Source organism: Anabas testudineus, chromosome 22 (assembly GCF_900324465.2).
Source record: "Anabas testudineus chromosome 22, fAnaTes1.2, whole genome shotgun sequence".
Lineage (NCBI taxonomy): Eukaryota > Metazoa > Chordata > Actinopteri > Anabantiformes > Anabantidae > Anabas > Anabas testudineus.
The window spans coordinates 2,804,751-2,820,966 of NC_046630.1; the positions used below are offsets into that span (position 1 = coordinate 2,804,751).

Genomic DNA, 16,216 nt, shown 5'->3' on the forward strand with positions numbered 1-16,216 from the left:
TTTGGACTTTGAGTCTCGCTGTAGAGCTGCAACCGATATTAAAGGACGAGTTCACAGTTTTTCAGGCGTCTGCATTACACAGCAAGAGGTTTTCATGCTGCAAGTCGGAGTTTGTTAAATCAAGTTGATGTTAAACTCAAGTTCATCTCTTAAAGTCCTGTGAAGTGGACCAGATACAGCATTAAAAACAGATCACAGGGTGGATGCACGTTTGACCACTTTTTATTGCACGATTCAACAGACGTGAGATCCTGCACAAAAGTGTTTCAGCACTGCATCAAGAAAAGAAAACAAAAAAACAACAACATACAATGTCAGAGATATTGTATGATATTTACAATAGATGCATCACTATTACCACTTATACATTATGTACATATTAGTCTCTGGTTTACTATGACAGTAGTTACAGAATGAAACCCCTATGCACACATTACACTTCAGCTCTACAGGGAATTACAGTGCTTACAAAGTAACTGGCTGGACTACATTCACTCAACACAAATCAAGGTTAGGATGAAGATAGTTACATAGAAAGTTGCAAAAAAACTCAGTTGCTGCACCTACACGTGTCTCATGAACACGCCCTGGGAAAAATGAAACGATTAGGAAATCAAGAAAGAAACAAGAAGGGTGCAGTTGTAAAAAAAAAAAAAAAAGGCCTCCTGTTGTGTCTGTACAAGTCAAATCTGGTTTGGAGACGATGATGATCCCAGAAAAAGAAACTGTGGCTTCAAGATTGAAACAGTCCCACGGTTTCTGTCAATGTCTCGAAAAATAAACGCTGACAATCATGCAGTAATCATTGGTGTCATCCGATAAACTCATGCTATAAATTAAAGGGTGCGTTTTTTTGTTTGTTTTAGATTTAAGATGGTTTTTAAAGTATGGCGGCCACTTCAGGACACCGACTGTGTGTAGACGGAGGGTTCATGTGTAACGTTATGATGCCAGTTTCAGTTTCCAAGTTCAGACCGTGACCGAAGCGAATTCTGCTGCTCAAAATAATCATGTTTTAGAATTTAAACAGATCCTATGCCGTGTGAAATGTGAATAAAAAGACAAGAGAAGAAAAATCACCGTCTGAAACGTCCTGTGAGCAGAAGACAAGTAAAAGTGGATTCAAGAGCTCCTGCTGTTCAAGTTTCCTGCACTCCATGCATCAATATTAGTTCACGCTCGTAATCGTACAGGTGTAACAGCAGATTTGTAAGAAATGAGCCTTAAGTCGATTAGACTGGGAGAAGATGAGTTACAGATGCATTCACTCTCAATGCTGATCTAAAGTGTTCGAACGTAGTGGAAACATATTCACCTGGTGACGTTCTCAAAGTGCTTCTTCTGTCTGAACACTACGACAAAAGTAAAAGGTTTTCAGTCTGTCACCTGAGGCGAAATACCACATCTGAGAAGCTGGAGCTCAAAATGGTTTCATGTCTAATATCCATAATACCCATAAAAGGACCTGAACCAACAATCTTAAACCTCATTTTACTCATTTGTCTGTGATCAGATCTCTGAAGTTCACAAACGCGGAGCTGCACTGACTGACATGTTACACGTCAATTACATACAGCTATTATTTAAACTAATGTGTTTTCAGATAAAGACACATCTACAGCACAGACGAACAATCAGAATAAGGCTCCAGACCAACACATCAAGTGAGTACGAACCCTTAATGCTGAGGTCCGACAGCACCGAGCTGATTAGAACACATCCTAAACTGGCCATCTGATGGTGTACAAGCAGTGAGCCAGTGTTCTGTACGCCCACGGTCAAGTTAAACGACGAGCAGGATGCAGTTTTGAGACTAAAAACCTCCTGAGGATTTAAAAACAAAAAATAGTTGAGGTCTTACTTTGAAAATCTCAGCTACAGATGAACTCCACATGAATTTGTCACCAATAAAAAGTCCGGCCAGTGACACGGAGAGGTCGACAGATTTCAGGACAGCATGATGCATTTACACATATTAAAAAAAAAAGAAAATCGTACCTATAATTTCAGATACTTCAGTGAAAAAAATCAAACAGCACCTTAAGGTTAGGACTCAAGTCAAATTGGAAAAAGGTCCAAGAGAATCGCTGTCATTCCTTCATTTGTCAGAGGGTGTCAAACACCTACAAACCTCCCAGTAGTGTTTTTAACATTAGGCGGCCTTTCGAGAGCGCTCTCGGTTTAATACTTTCTGGAATCCCTCATTCTCTGGACAGGCAGGTAGATAAATGGTTTGCAGCGCCATCGTTCAACATCCCGACACGACAAAACAAAACAAAACAAAAATTAGAATTCAAATCTAAAATGTAAAACTGAGCTAAAACAAAATAACAGGTTGTAAAATAGCAAACGTGTCTACGGTTAAATGTAACCTATGGCTACGAAGTAAAAGTAAAGAGGTCGTCTGAGGCCTATCCATAGTGTCTTGGTGTTTGATATTACATCTGGCATATATATACTATATATAAAAATAAAAACACTCCATTTGGCAACCTGTTCGATGTCTTACACTATTCCAGTAATCCTTATTTTGGTCTTTGATATACACATATATAGATATAGCAATAAAACTCTGCTGTTCAAGATCATCCGTGTTGAGCGAGGGGCTGACTGAGATTCAAGTTTTGCAGACGGTGGCGCTGCCGTTTGGTTTTTACTTCCGGCTGATTCAGTTTCTTTTCTGCGGAAACCAACTGGTTTCTTTTGTTATTCTAAACATCCAACAGAACAAAGACAACAATAAAACTGAAAATTAAAATAAAATGAAAGGCAGGTTGGTTGGTGGAAGAATGAGTTAGAATCCATTAGTCCGAGGTTCCTGACCTGTGCTTGCTCTGCTGCTTTGTGCTTTACCACAGATGGTCCGCCTCAGTGCAGACAAGTACAAACACACCTGAAAATGTAAAAAATTAAAATAAATGTTTGAGTGGCGACCTAGAGGCTGTTGCCAAGCATGTGAGCGATCAGCGGCTTTCCCTGATGACGAAGATGTACAGTGCCTTGGTTCTTGTGATCTTGAAAACATTATCTGGGGCTTGTATTGGTTCATTAACTGGAGGAAGCAGGTGTCAGTTCAGTTTGGTCTTTTGGCTCTCTGTGGGGTCAAAGGTCACTTCAGGCCTCTGCTGCTTTCCTCTTGGAGCCCTTTGTTTTAGCCTCAGCTCCTTCTGCCTTCCTGGAGCCTTTAGGACGGCCAGCATTAGCGGCAGTAGTGGAGGGCGGTGTAGGCTCAGAGCCGACATCCTGATCCTGGTTGACTGCTCCCTCCAGCTCCTCGTGTTCCAGGCAGCACAGCTGTCCGGTGGGAGGCCAGGGACGCAGCGCCCCCTCCTGGTGAGCCTTGCAATAAGAGTTGGGGCAGAGCTGGCAGAAAGCCTCGGAGTTTTTCCCACAGATGTCACAGTGATGCCAGGGGCAGTCCCAGCGGCCTGTGGAGAGAGAACACAGATGACACGGAGACAGAATTTAGCATAAAGAGCTGCAAAACAATGTCGTTATCAATTAATCTGCCTCTTCCTGCTTTACAAAATGACAGAAAACGGTGAAAAATGTCTGGTGTCATCTCTCACATCGTCATCTTCAACTGCTTTGTTTGGTTCCAGTCCAAAGATTTTACATTTTATTTAAAGCAGCAATTTATGAAATATTCACAGTTATTGTTGCAGCTCTATTATAATACAGCTCATCTGAAATTCAGTCAGAAACAACACTCGCGGCAACACTGCACTGAACAGAGTCGTAACAGGATTTAAGGAAAAGAGAAAGCGAATAAAGATTCATCATCATTAAAGAGACATACATCTAATATCCTGCATAAAAAATGTATTTAGTTAACGGTTTCTGCCTTTATAATCACATTTCTAGATTAAATATTCAAAACCAGTCTCCAGACATTAGAATTTACATTAAAAGGATTTGAACATCTACAGATATGTCTGCAGTTACACACGGTGAACATCCGACTTTGCGTGCTGCGACTGTTTCACTTGTGTCTTACCGAAAGGTCTCTTGGTGAGGTTCAGGCAGGACAGGTGATAAGCTTTGGTGCAGGTTTTCTTGTCACAGAGCACCAGCTGTCCTCCATCCCCGCAGCGGAAACACTCGTCCTCAGATTTCTTCTTCCCCTCACTTTTCCTCTTTTTATATTTTCTCTTCAACCTCTTTCCTTTTGGTTCGGCTGTTTGGCCGTTTGAGTTCTGTAGATGAGACGGCAAGTTCAGCAACATGAAGTGTGCTGTTATTATTAACACAGAAGACACAGAAGTTCCGGACTATTACACATCTAATGTTTAATTTATGAATTTAACTTAAATCTAAAAAGGATCTGCAGCTCTGATTAGCAAGCTCACCTTCGGACGATCACCAAGAAAACCGCTGCAGTTGGAAGAGCCACAGCGACAGACAGTCTTCTCATTGCCGAGGCAGTCTAAGTTGTAGTTAAAGGTTAACTCCGTCCCTGTGATCCAAAAAATAAATAAATGAAGTGATCAATTATTTTAAAAGGATCAAACACAATGAGAATAAAGTGTCCATCTTAGTATAATTCTTGAAACATGTTTCAGTCGTCTGACCTGCTGGGATGTCACAGACAGCGAACAGCCCGACTCTTGTGTCGCCGTTCACCGTCCACTTCTGTGTCTCACAGTTGGGCTGACAGCTGTGGTTCATGAAGCGAGAGTAGTTTCCCTTTGGGCCGGCGTCAATGATCCGGTCCTTGAAAAACAAAACGATGGAGTTTACTTTACTCATCAAGTTACTATGCAACTTGGGAGATTACAACGTGAAACTGACAAACCCAGTAATACTTTTATTACTCCGTTGGCAGTATCTGTATTATTAGTCTTAGAAGAAGAGGAGTCCACTGGTATTTGTAGTATTGACTACTGTAATGTTACAGTTGCCTGTCATGCAACATTCCCAATGCAATACTATTTTGTTGCTCTAGCTCCTAGGTGAAAAGGTACTGCTGCTGAGAAAACAGTACCTCGACACAGTGCGGAGCAAAAACAGTTTCTTCATCTCCCCTCTGCATGGTGGGAATTAGTATGCTCAAAATGCTTACTTACTTAAAAAACTGATGTACACACACCCAAACAACAACAACAACAACATGGTTGGCACTGACCTTGTCGATGGTGAGCATGTAGAAGTCAGTGATGTTGTTTTCCTGGGCATATTTGATCCTTGCTCTGCACTCCTCCTCATCGATCAGCTCTCCAATGTACTCGTTCACAAACTCACCCTGTTTTGAAAAACGTTATCGTCAGAAAAGGGAGCAGCGATGTCCTGAGGCGGTCCGCAGGATTTCCAACGATCCAGGTATTTTTAAGACGAGGAACATGCTAAAGTGCCTATAAAACATTTTGACCCCATTTGGAGATTTGTATATTTGACATCGAGTCGTCACCTTCATCATTCGTTGTCATCAATTTTACGTGTTTTTGACATAGATTAAAAAGAAATATGAAGAGAAAATGCCTATTAAACAATAGGCACTCGAAACGTCTCATCCAATCTATTCTGCATTCCTCCACACTTCAGGTAGATCAGTGGGTCTTTTAAACCCCAGAAATATTTCCTGATGTACAGCAGCTACTATAACAAACATATATATAGATATTAAAGTCTATAGATAAACTTACTGATATTGATTGATTGATATTGAATTTAAACGTTATTGTGGCTTGAGTTCGACTGGTGACTTTGCTGCCTGTCTCAAACACACCTCTCCCCCATATTTCATGTCAACTAAAAATTTTAAATAAACATTAAAATGCTCAAAAAAAACAAACAAAAAAAAAAAAATTTCTAAACTTCAATATCTTGTTGCTTGCTGACACATATCACAATATGTACTTGTGCTCATCTAAACAACACAACTGACATGTTTTTATCTGTGCATCCTTTTTGACCCAGATGACAGTCAAAGTTGAATTTGCACAATATGCATTATTGTCTTGTTCTGTACTTCATCAGTTTTTTGGCTGGAAAGCATCTCCACTCACCTTCTTGATGTCCCGCAGGGAGATCAAGCCCCAGCCCTTTCCAGGCGTTTTGATGATCTTTGTCTCTGGGTAGAGACGTTTGGTGAAGTCCTGGTTACAGCAGCGCTCCCCATTGGGACACACTTGAGGGTGGCATTCGTACTGCAGCATGCGGTTCAGACACTCTGACTCAAACCCACACGGCCTCTCATCTGTTGGCTTGCAGTTACACTTGGGGATCTCAGAAATGTCTGCGGTGTAGACCTGAACCTTACCAAAAGGTTTGTTAACCTAAAAGGAAAGAGAAAGACAAAAAGGGGACATCAGCAACATGAAATAACAGAGAAAAAAAAACATTATACTTTAATAATGTTCATCACGTATTTATTAAGCTTTGTATTTTTAAAAATGCAGAGAGAAAAGCCAAGATTAACACCATGAAATTTCACACCTTGATAAATTTGTATGGGGGTGGTTTTCGGCTGTTCTCTTGTGCTTCCTTGGCCTCTCGTTTCATTTTTATCTCTTTGAATCGAACTTCAGCCTCCAAAAGAGCTGTGGAAACAAGAAAAGTGCGCCAACATTGATCTGAATGTTTTGCTTGAGACAAGTCTTCAAAATAAATGGCAGAGTAATGTAACAAGTGAGTTAAATTATGTAATTTCATTATTACATTATTATTATAAATGGTAAATTAGAACCTATATACTGAAAAAATATCAAGGAAGAAAAACTCTATAACAGATAGTTCTAAATCTAAGGCTTTACCATTTTTAAAAACTTTGCCGATGCCAGTCCTCTGGTATTTGCTGCCCCGGTCTCCCTCCATGTATGGAAACACTCGACCCTGGTGAGTCCAGAAATAATCCTTGGAGCCAAAAAAGAAAACAGGAAACTCTCCAATCTCATGGCGAAGGTGCTGGATGTTGGTGGGGATATTTCTTGGGTGGTGAATTTCTGCAGGCCACCATCTATGGACAAAATGTTACAGTCAGAGCAAGAAGGGTCACAAATTTCCTGTAATTCTATGAAAAACAAAACAAAAAACTCATGTAATACAAATTTAAAAAAGGTTTCACTACCTGTATGTTCCCAGTTTGACCCAGATGATGTCTCTATATTTGGGTTTCTTTCCAGCCCGGCAGTCATTGCAGAACCAGCTTCCATCAGGCATAGCGATGTTCAGGCAGTCTGGGTGAAAAGCTGCAGGACAGGACTCACAGCACAGCAGCTGTCCTCCTGCAAAACAACAAGACATTCAAATAAACCCAAAAAGGACTTTGTTTAGTTTAGTTACGAGTCAGCAGCAGTAAAGCTGGAAATTACCATTTCCTGACTAGCAGCCAAAAAAGCTACCACGCACACCCAACAACTCAAACACTTCTGTTCTGTATATTTTAATTGATAAGCTGAGTGGAAACATGATACATACAAGTGATGAGCAAAAGCAACCAGACCAGTAACAAAGACTAGTTGTTTTTCTGCATTCCAGTATGATATTACACAAGTGACATCACAGCTGTCTCCACCATACTGCCTGTGATTTTACAACATTTTTTAAGTAGAGATTTATTGTATGGTGACTGTCCTCTCTGTTGTCTGTAAATAAAAGAGAAGAATGGACAAACCTTTGGAGCAGACGAAGCACCAGCTGACATTGACGTGGCTGTGGTGGCTGTAGCCCTTCTTGGCATTGAAGTGGTTGGTGCAGATAAAGGCTGTGTTGGTGATCATCTCGCTACCTGCGGCCACACACTGGTCACCAATATGGTACGCTACTGGACACCGTAGGCAGCGCATTAACCTACCTGCAACACACAGAGTGACAAAAAAAATTAAACAAACTAACAAGATTAGTCAGATATTACCAAACAGCCAAAGACCTCCAATCACCTGCCATACGGAAGTGTCCATGAGAACAACTGTTTGGAAACTTAAAATTAAGAATTTCTGCATGCACCCAGGACAAAATGCACAACACATTTTGCCTTGTAAGGATTTTGGAAGTAGGTTAAGTTGGTCCAAAAATATCTTCTCTGCTTTTACTGTAACTAGCAGATTTAACTGATTTTAATCACACCCACAAGCTGTAGTTAGCATTTCACAGAACATTATTTTTGCATTTTTTTCAACTTTAACACTGTGAAAAGTCTCTTATGAAAGTCAGATAATGGTGAAATGATGCATATCCTTTACATTAAAAGGACAGTTGACTCATTCTGTCCCACACAACTCTAAAGAAAAAAAAAAATTCCATCCACTTGTCTAAAGTTCAGCAGTTCATAAATCAACCATTTATGTGTAACTAACTGTACCCACACACAATCCCTCATAGACAAGTACATCTTCAACTGCACAGTAAATAAAGCCAACCCTTTACTGGGCTGAGAAATGAAATTAAGAGAAAGGATGAAACATTTTAAGTTTAAATTCAGTGTAACACAAAACAGTGAAAACTGAAATGTGCAGCGTTGCAGACACTCACCCTTGGTGGATTTTTGCTTGGTGCGGCAGCCGTAGTGGCAGCTTAGGCAGGTGTGGAGCGGGCAGCGGAAGCCCTTGTTGTCAAAAACAGTGAGGGAGTTGAGGCGGACGCACGACTCGTGGTAAAACTTGCCACAGTGTGGGACGTGGCAGCGACGCACTTCGCCCTCTGATTGCTTACAGATGAAACACGAATGAATTCCTGAGAAGGGAAAAAGGGAAAAACACAGGGCCAATTACAAACATGCCACCAAGATTATGCGTGTTATAATTCAACTACCACCAACTCCAAGTCCCTACTGATAAAGTAGTGTATGTACAATAGTCTGATAATAATCATACTAACAATAATAATAATAATAATAATAATAAGACAACATTAGCTCACTAATGTGGTCATGTTTCCAAAATACAAAATATTAGCTGATGACTGCTTCTTACAACAAAGACAAACAGATTGTATCCAATTCACATCTTTGTAAACTGAACAAATAAAATAAATACTATGCGGCTTTAACAGTTGTTTAGAGAACCCAAAACAAAATCAAGACAAACCTGTTTAGATTTTGAGACCATTTCACCAACACAATTATCTACAGTTTTGGCCAATACTACTAATGATAATAGTAATAATCAATAATAAATATCAGCCTTGAATATAAAATAGAAGAACAGAAAAGGAGAAGTTTTCTTTTTTGACAAAGACTTGGAGAAAATGTGAACTCCTCACCTGTACTGCACTCTTGACAGAGCAGCTTGTCGTCCGGTTTTAGGGATAAACCCAGACAGTGGAGGTGAAACATCCCACAACACTGGCCTTCACAGGACACCAAGTCCTCACCAGCCTGCTCACAGACCTGTAGGAATGAGCAAAGACACACAGGTCAATACATTCAACAGTGGAATAAGAGAATAAAAGATAGAGAATACCATGGAAATCAGAAAAACATAAAGCTGAAAATATGTCCATTCTATGTTTTTATTAAAAAGGTGGGCGTACCTGGCAGACAAACTCTTTCTTCCTTTCACCCTTCTTTATGCCATCTAAACTGTCACTTGGAGAATCAGGACGTCCTTCACTTCCAGAGCCCTGCAGCAAATAACATGGTCTGAATAACACAACATTCACTTGTAACACTTCTACTTTTTGTGCTAAATAATTCATAAACTGAAGCCAATTAATTTTCTTTGCTGAGGAATGGAGAAAACTAATCAGACTTTAAAGATTCCTAGTTAACAGCAGGTGACATTTTGCCCTCTCACCTCAGGATCAGGACATGGGGAGGACCTCCTCTTTTTCATCTTGGCGGGTGTTACCTGGTTTTCTCCATCTTGTTTTCTTTTCCTCCTCCGCTTTGGTTTCTCTGCACCTTGGTCATCTGTGTGTCAACAGTTTTGGACTATAATTAGTACCTACCGCAAGGACCACAATAAGGCAGCTAAGATGACAGTTAGGCCACAGAACAAGTCACTCAGAGAATTCAGAGGCGTGACTTTAAAAGAGAAACCCAGCAATAGAGCTTGGCCAACACAGAATGAGGTTTTTTACCAGCAAGAGGATCTTTTGACTTTTTCTGTCGTCTCTTAGTTTCTTTTACATCTTTGTCAGCTTTCTTCCTTCTCCTCTTTTTCTCAACTTCTTCTGAGGTTGGGGCCTGCAAATATAAAAACTCAGTCAGTATTTTAAGTGATAAATAACATAAATTCATACTGTATCTATTAAATGAAGGATTCACTTTAAAAACAAATAGTTTTAAATCTCCACTGCAACCCTTCTTGAATGTCAACTAATACTATGTAAGAATGGGTATCGTTTTTGTCTAACATGGCATCAAACTGGATGGAAAACTCACCTGTTTTTCAGCATCTTGGCTTATTTTGCGTCTCTTTTTAGGCTGCTGCTCTTTGTCTGCAGCAGTGTCTGTTAGCTGCCTCTTTAATGACTTCTTTCTCTCCCTCTTGGCTGAAGGCAGAATCATGTTTAAAAAGGTTAACAATCATCTTAATTTGGTCTTGAATTTGAGAAGTCTCAGCTAAATACAAACAAATTAAATGGTTAGCTTCAGATAGGACTTGCTTATTCTCTCACTACATTTAGGGATTCTTAAAAAAAAAAAAAAAAAAAAAACTACACGCCAAATATATCTAGTTACAGTCTGTCCCCTGTACCAGCCACAGCCAAATTTACCAGTCCTTGATAAATGGCTAATTTTAATCTGCTGGCCAGGTTTCAACTTTCAAACCAACCTGGAAGTGAAACTGGATGCGAGACCGATTCAGAAATGTCTTCTGTCGAGGAAACAAGCGTTGATTTCCTTTTCTTTGCAGGGTCAGAAGTGCCGTCCGCTGCAATTTTCTTTCTTCTCCTCACAGTCTTGGTGGGAGACTGAGCCTGCCTGGGTCTTCTCTTTTTCTTCTGAGGTACAACTGATTCAGCTTGTACATCTGACGCAGAAGTGGTGGGATCCTGAAAAGATAACAACCATTTTTAAGGATGCAAATATCTTCTTAAAGTATAACCACAATAATATTAATTTATTTGGGTTTTAAACCATTTGCATTCTTCAATATGAGGATTTCCTGCTTTTATCAGTGTACATGATTACAGTGAATATCTCTGAGCTTTGGACTGTCAAACAAAACATCTGAAGACGTCACATGGAGCTGTGGGAAACTGATAAACGTTTTACTCTTTCCTGAAATATAACACATTTTCTAGTGAGATATCCTTTCCTGTGAGGCTGGCTGCAGTTGAAGCATTTCTTTGGAAGCAAGTGTGGTAGAAAATTATTTACATGGCCTTTGCCCCTCATCAGCCAGTCTCCCATTTTGAGATTTGTTTTGAGTGCTTTAGTATTTTTCCCTGTTCAATTGCTGCCTTAGGACGGAGGGTGTCTGTGTGCTCATCTGCGGGTCTTACCAGCAAGGAGGGGAGATCTAGGCTGAGCCGAGACTCTGTTTCCTGGTTTATCTCATTCTGTTTTGGCTTCAGCTTCTCCAGGATGTGGGGGTTCAGGTGAGGCCCGTCACCATCATAATAAAATGCAAAGTTTGCAAGGCGCTCATCCAGCGACATACTAAACGCTTCCTTGGCTTGAATTATGCCCATGTTCCACTGTACCTGCAATTTACGTGGTACAGAGGGAGTTGTCTACATGATAAAACAGAGGAACAAAAATGTTATATGACAAGTTACAAATAACACAATATAGAAGCGATGCTTAATCACTGTGTTAAACCAGGGACTGGAAATTATTAACTACTTACTATCATATTGATGCCACTAAAATTATTTTAGGGCAGTTGTGTAGAAGAACATGGTCAAGCAAACATGGTAAGAATGACTGATTGCTTAGTACTGATTACTACATATTGATGCTGATAATTTATTGATTGAGAAAATATAATAAAAGTAGTTAGTAGTTCAAAAGATTTGTTAAGCAAATTACATAATATGTACCGGTAATAATCATTTTTCATTTGACTCGCTTTTGTAGAAATATAGGGACAATAGGAAACCATGTATAAACATTTTTAGGAAGTGCTTGAAATGGTCCTGAGCCAAGTGTTTCAATAGAACTACACACAACATCCTCTGAAGGGCGAATATGCTCTTGCACGACAAAGTAGCAGAAGTCGATTTACCTTTTTGTGGCTGATGCGAGAGGTTAGCTGTTTGTTGCCCTGGCTAAGCTCCTGGTATTGATCCTCCCCAGTGAAGGACACCATGTTCTTCTCAAAGATGTAGCCTCTTTCTGGGGAGTCTCCAAAATACTGCACATGGAAAAGCAGGCCGGACCTGCTGTTGGCTGTTAAAACAAACAAGGAAATTATAAAACTCTGAAATGAAAAATAACTAAAGCTGTCCTATACATAAGTGATGATACAGGCAGTAGTAAGTGTATTGACCTTTCTGTTTCTGTTTGAAATGACTGCTGAATTCTGGGTCTGTGGTCACCATGCAAGGCCACCAGGGGTATCCCGACACCTTTGTCCAAACCAAATCACCAACAGAAAAACGGACCAGCAATGGAGACTCTTCTATAGTTTTATCCGTCATCTCAGGAATAAGCTCATGCTGGAGAAAAAGAAGAACCAGTTAATCAGTAGCAAAAGTACAAACAAGAAAAAACACCACAAGAATCAGGACACCTTTTCCCCAATAATAATAGGCTTTTCCCACCCACAACATTTAAAACACACTACCAGAGTTTTACATTTGTATATATTAGCTTGGAACCACACAAAGACACACAAACATAGCAATGCAATAGCAATGTATCAACATAAAGGTAGAAGGTTGTGTTAATGTTTTATCACTCACTATCATTTAGACATATTATGGGGTGATATATTGCAGTACATCACCACTATTCATCTTTTGTATCTTAAAATGAAAATTAAAGAAAAACCTCATCAGCTGCTTCAGTTCCATCAACAGCATCTGTGTAGTCAAGTGGCTCCACAGGGTTGGCAGGAGAACTGAGGTTTGTTTGAGGTTTTGGTTTTTGAGGTTTCCCTCTCCTTTTCTTTGCATCATCTCCCTTCTCAGGTCCACATATAGTACCTTCCGTGGCGGCAGTTAAACTGGTCCCACTGGCACAACATGGCTCAAACAGCGACTGCTTGACCACCTGCGGTATTGTCACCTTCAGTTCAGGTTCAGTATGAGGAGTGCAGTTGTGCTGATGGGTGCCATTTGTAGTAGGAGCTTCAGCACATTTAAGCATTGATGGCTCTGCAGCACAAAGCTCTGTTAGAGTGTCTTGGTCCCCATTGAGCACACGAGAGGTGAGATCTTTGAGCCTCTCATGGTTGTGGTTGTTATGACTGTGGCCAGCCATCTTCTGAAGCACACCGTCTTGTAGTGTGGCGGCCAGCTGGGCAGCAGCTTTGTCCATTAGCAGAGCAGGATCACTGCTCATATCTCCCCGACCCTTCCGTACACTGAGGGATTCTGGTGGCTGCTTCATGCTGATCGGGTTGGCTGGTTCGGGCATGGAAGGCAGTGAGCTACCTTTGCTGTCCATCCCCTCCAACCTGCTCCAGGCTCACTGAGCTACAGGATAGAGAGTACACAGAAACTTCTCAACCCACAGGTTCAAACAGAAAACATCAACAATAACATGCAATCCATTGAATTTCTTCACTCTGAATTTGTAAAATGGCATTCTGGGATATGAATCCTATGAGCATAACGTTACACATTTTACAAAATGGCACTCACTTGCTCCTGCGGAGCATGAACAGAGAGGCTGGAGCCGCAGAGAAGACTGCACCTGTCACGCAATGTTCTAGCCTTGAGGTTTGGAGATTTATTTATACAAAGTCAAGCGAGTCGATTCACCAAAAGGTCTGAAACAGCAATACATCAGTATAGTATAAGAATACTAAAGCTTCAATGAAAACCTAACCCATTCGGTGATCACAACTAATGTGAAAGAGGTCAAGTCAAACGCATTCTCGATTGCATGCATGCGTGCATACGAATAAAAACCAAAGGGCGGCCGGAAAACATCTTACCCCAACGAATTTAAGTTGACTTTTACCTGGAAAAAACACTAGCTAGCTGCTAACTGCAGTCTGTGAAAGCGGGATGGAGAAGGCAGGCTGCAGGCTCCACCGCATGCAGCGAATGCCCAATGAGTGGGTGGCTAGCTGTACCGCGTAACCACCGCATCACCGGCTAGAAAAGCCGCGGAAATGGAAGCAGCTGACAAGTCGGAGTAATCCAACTGGAGTGCAAATAATTATTGGAATTAAATGCAACGTTACCCCCCTGTCGATTGAAAGCTAACTTGCGATATAGTGGTTTATGTTACGAGGTGACGTTAGTGAGGCTAGTTGAAATCCAACGGCAAGTCGGCAGAACTTGTCTAGTTAGCATTACAGTAAGATTAAGATTTCAACAGCCTTAGCGTTACAGTTGTTCCAAAGTTCAGGAAATTTAGCTAATTAAAGTGCTGCGGTGCCAAATCCGAAATCTAAACTTTATCCAGCGGTCGCCCTATCATGTCATGGACGATACGGGCTCCGACTATAATCTGGAGCAGTGATTCCTACAATGTGGAAATCTCATGGAAGCTAGCTCTGGACAAGTACACCGTCATTTTCCCATAGTGTACAACCGCATCTCTGTCACTGCTACAGTCTGCCATTACGCCGCAGTCCAGCAAATAGACAAAGCCGCCAACCAATCGCTAAATGCAGCCAGCTAACTCAGATACCCTCTCCGATTAAAGCCAATACGTGAATAAATAAACGTGATCATGTCTGTACGATTTCGGTAGCTTGTTTAAAATGCTGAAATACGATGTCATCTATATATCTACTGAATTTGTAGGCGCCATGACAGCTCGCTTCAAAAAGGCTAACCGTGTTAGCCAAAGCTAACCAGCGTCCCCATTGAAGCCAAGTCAAATTGCTTAACGTTAGCACAGTTAGCTAGCTTGCTAGCTAGCAGGTCCTCTCTTGCTAAAATGGATGGTCGGCCCGAACAAGTGTACTTGCTATATCCAATACCGGCTAATATCCACCGGTTTGACAATAACATGAAAGACGGTTTCTTTGTGGTTACCTGTTGAGTCTCCTCTCAGTGGTTAAAGGGAGAAAATGCCCGTATTCATCCTGTAAAAGGAAGGGTTTCATTCAAGTCGAATCAAAAGCTTGCGGGAAACTCAAACTCTCCGGCCAACCAGCGCGAAAAATACTCACTTCCGATTGGTCGGGAGCAGAGAGAGGATCCAACCGGTCCTTTCAAAAAACCAACCGTAGGAAGTAGTTGACCCCGGAGCCTCCCGGTAGTCACCGCCGCCCGCTTTATTTTACTATTATTACCTAGTGTTTACAGCCACTGTAACATAATGTAATAATTACTACAGTAATCCAGGAGGTAAATGCTAATTTAGTAGTATATGTTGTGTTGTAGAATCGGTTTACTCTGAACACACAGACACTTAAAAGGTAAAATAATTTAATTCAATAAACCGTTATGATGAGGAAGAGCTGGTTGTGTCTGTCACAATAACCAGATTAATTATGTTCTTTATGATGTAGTGGTGCTGTGCCAGTGCCAAGAGAAGGTTGGCAGTATTTTCAGTAATCTGCTGTCCCCGGATCCTTGTCCTAAATCATTAGAGGTTAGGAGGGAACTGAGATATAGACCTTATAGATAGATATAAAAATAAATAAATATAGATATTTTAATTTAATGCTTCACCTACTGCCCTCTGAATATGTACCCTGCCACATATTAAGCCCTGTGCAACCAGACCTCATAAGCTGAAACATTACTTGTGAAAGTCTTCATTTATGGACATCATCCATATCACGAAGGCCACAAAAATTATAAATATCTTAAAATTAGATGAATGACTAGGACCCTATCACAAGGCAGAAGGAAATTAATAATTTAATAATTAGCTAGTAATGCATGACTTGCATTAGTTGATGTTGTCCTTCTGTCATGCAAATAACTTCACACGTTTGTAACTACTAACCAACCCTGTTGGTAATCCTGCCCTGCCTAGTACCAGCATCAGTTTTGATCAGTCGGTGCATATAGGCCTACTATAGCATGACCAGAAATACAGCACTTTTGTCAATAAGACATACAGTAGGTGATTATAGGCAATGTTTAAACATTAGCATTAAACTGAACACTAGATTCCAGGTTTCCTTGAAGCAGCAACATACAGTAGTAATAGCAATGCATAGGCCCTAAGGCAGTTTCTCCTTAGATAAACTGT

The 16,216-nt window shown here is 40.7% G+C and overlaps 1 protein-coding gene across 2 annotated transcripts; it reads right to left on the reverse strand.

The window, feature by feature from the left end:
- Nucleotides 1-206: 206 nt before the first annotated feature.
- Nucleotides 207-15,157, reverse strand: nsd2 (nuclear receptor binding SET domain protein 2). 2 transcript variants are annotated; one of them, XM_026340301.1, is made up of 23 exons: nucleotides 15,046-15,157; nucleotides 13,696-13,823; nucleotides 12,881-13,527; nucleotides 12,378-12,546; nucleotides 12,114-12,277; nucleotides 11,389-11,619; nucleotides 10,716-10,935; nucleotides 10,322-10,431; nucleotides 10,018-10,123; nucleotides 9,732-9,847; nucleotides 9,469-9,558; nucleotides 9,199-9,325; nucleotides 8,470-8,670; nucleotides 7,613-7,792; nucleotides 7,067-7,223; nucleotides 6,753-6,955; nucleotides 6,436-6,539; nucleotides 6,006-6,275; nucleotides 5,126-5,242; nucleotides 4,572-4,713; nucleotides 4,350-4,456; nucleotides 3,998-4,196; nucleotides 207-3,428 (listed from the first exon to the last, which is right to left on the reverse strand). In XM_026340301.1, the coding sequence occupies exons 3-23, from the start codon at nucleotides 13,496-13,498 to the stop codon at nucleotides 3,115-3,117; spliced, it is 3,945 nt and encodes a 1,314-aa protein (XP_026196086.1). In that variant the 5' UTR covers nucleotides 13,499-13,527; nucleotides 13,696-13,823; nucleotides 15,046-15,157; the 3' UTR covers nucleotides 207-3,114. The 2 variants fall into 2 exon arrangements, with proteins under 2 accessions (XP_026196086.1, XP_026196085.1); XM_026340300.1 differs by lacking the exon at nucleotides 13,696-13,823 and having other exon boundaries at nucleotides 15,046-15,150.
- Nucleotides 15,158-16,216: the final 1,059 nt, after the last annotated feature.

Bases quoted from the DNA above. Each gene is read 5' to 3' on its own strand.
- nsd2 (XM_026340301.1), bottom strand. From the start codon at position 13,498: ATGGACAGCAAAGGTAGCTCACTGCCTTCCATGCCCGAACCAGCCAAC. The intron at 9,848-10,017 runs GTAAAAAACCTC...GTTGACACACAG, and splicing joins GTCAAAAGATCCTCTTGCTG to ATGACCAAGGTGCAGAGAAA. The intron at 7,793-8,469 runs GTGAGTGTCTGC...TGTGTGTTGCAG, and splicing joins CAAGCAAAAATCCACCAAGG to GTAGGTTAATGCGCTGCCTA.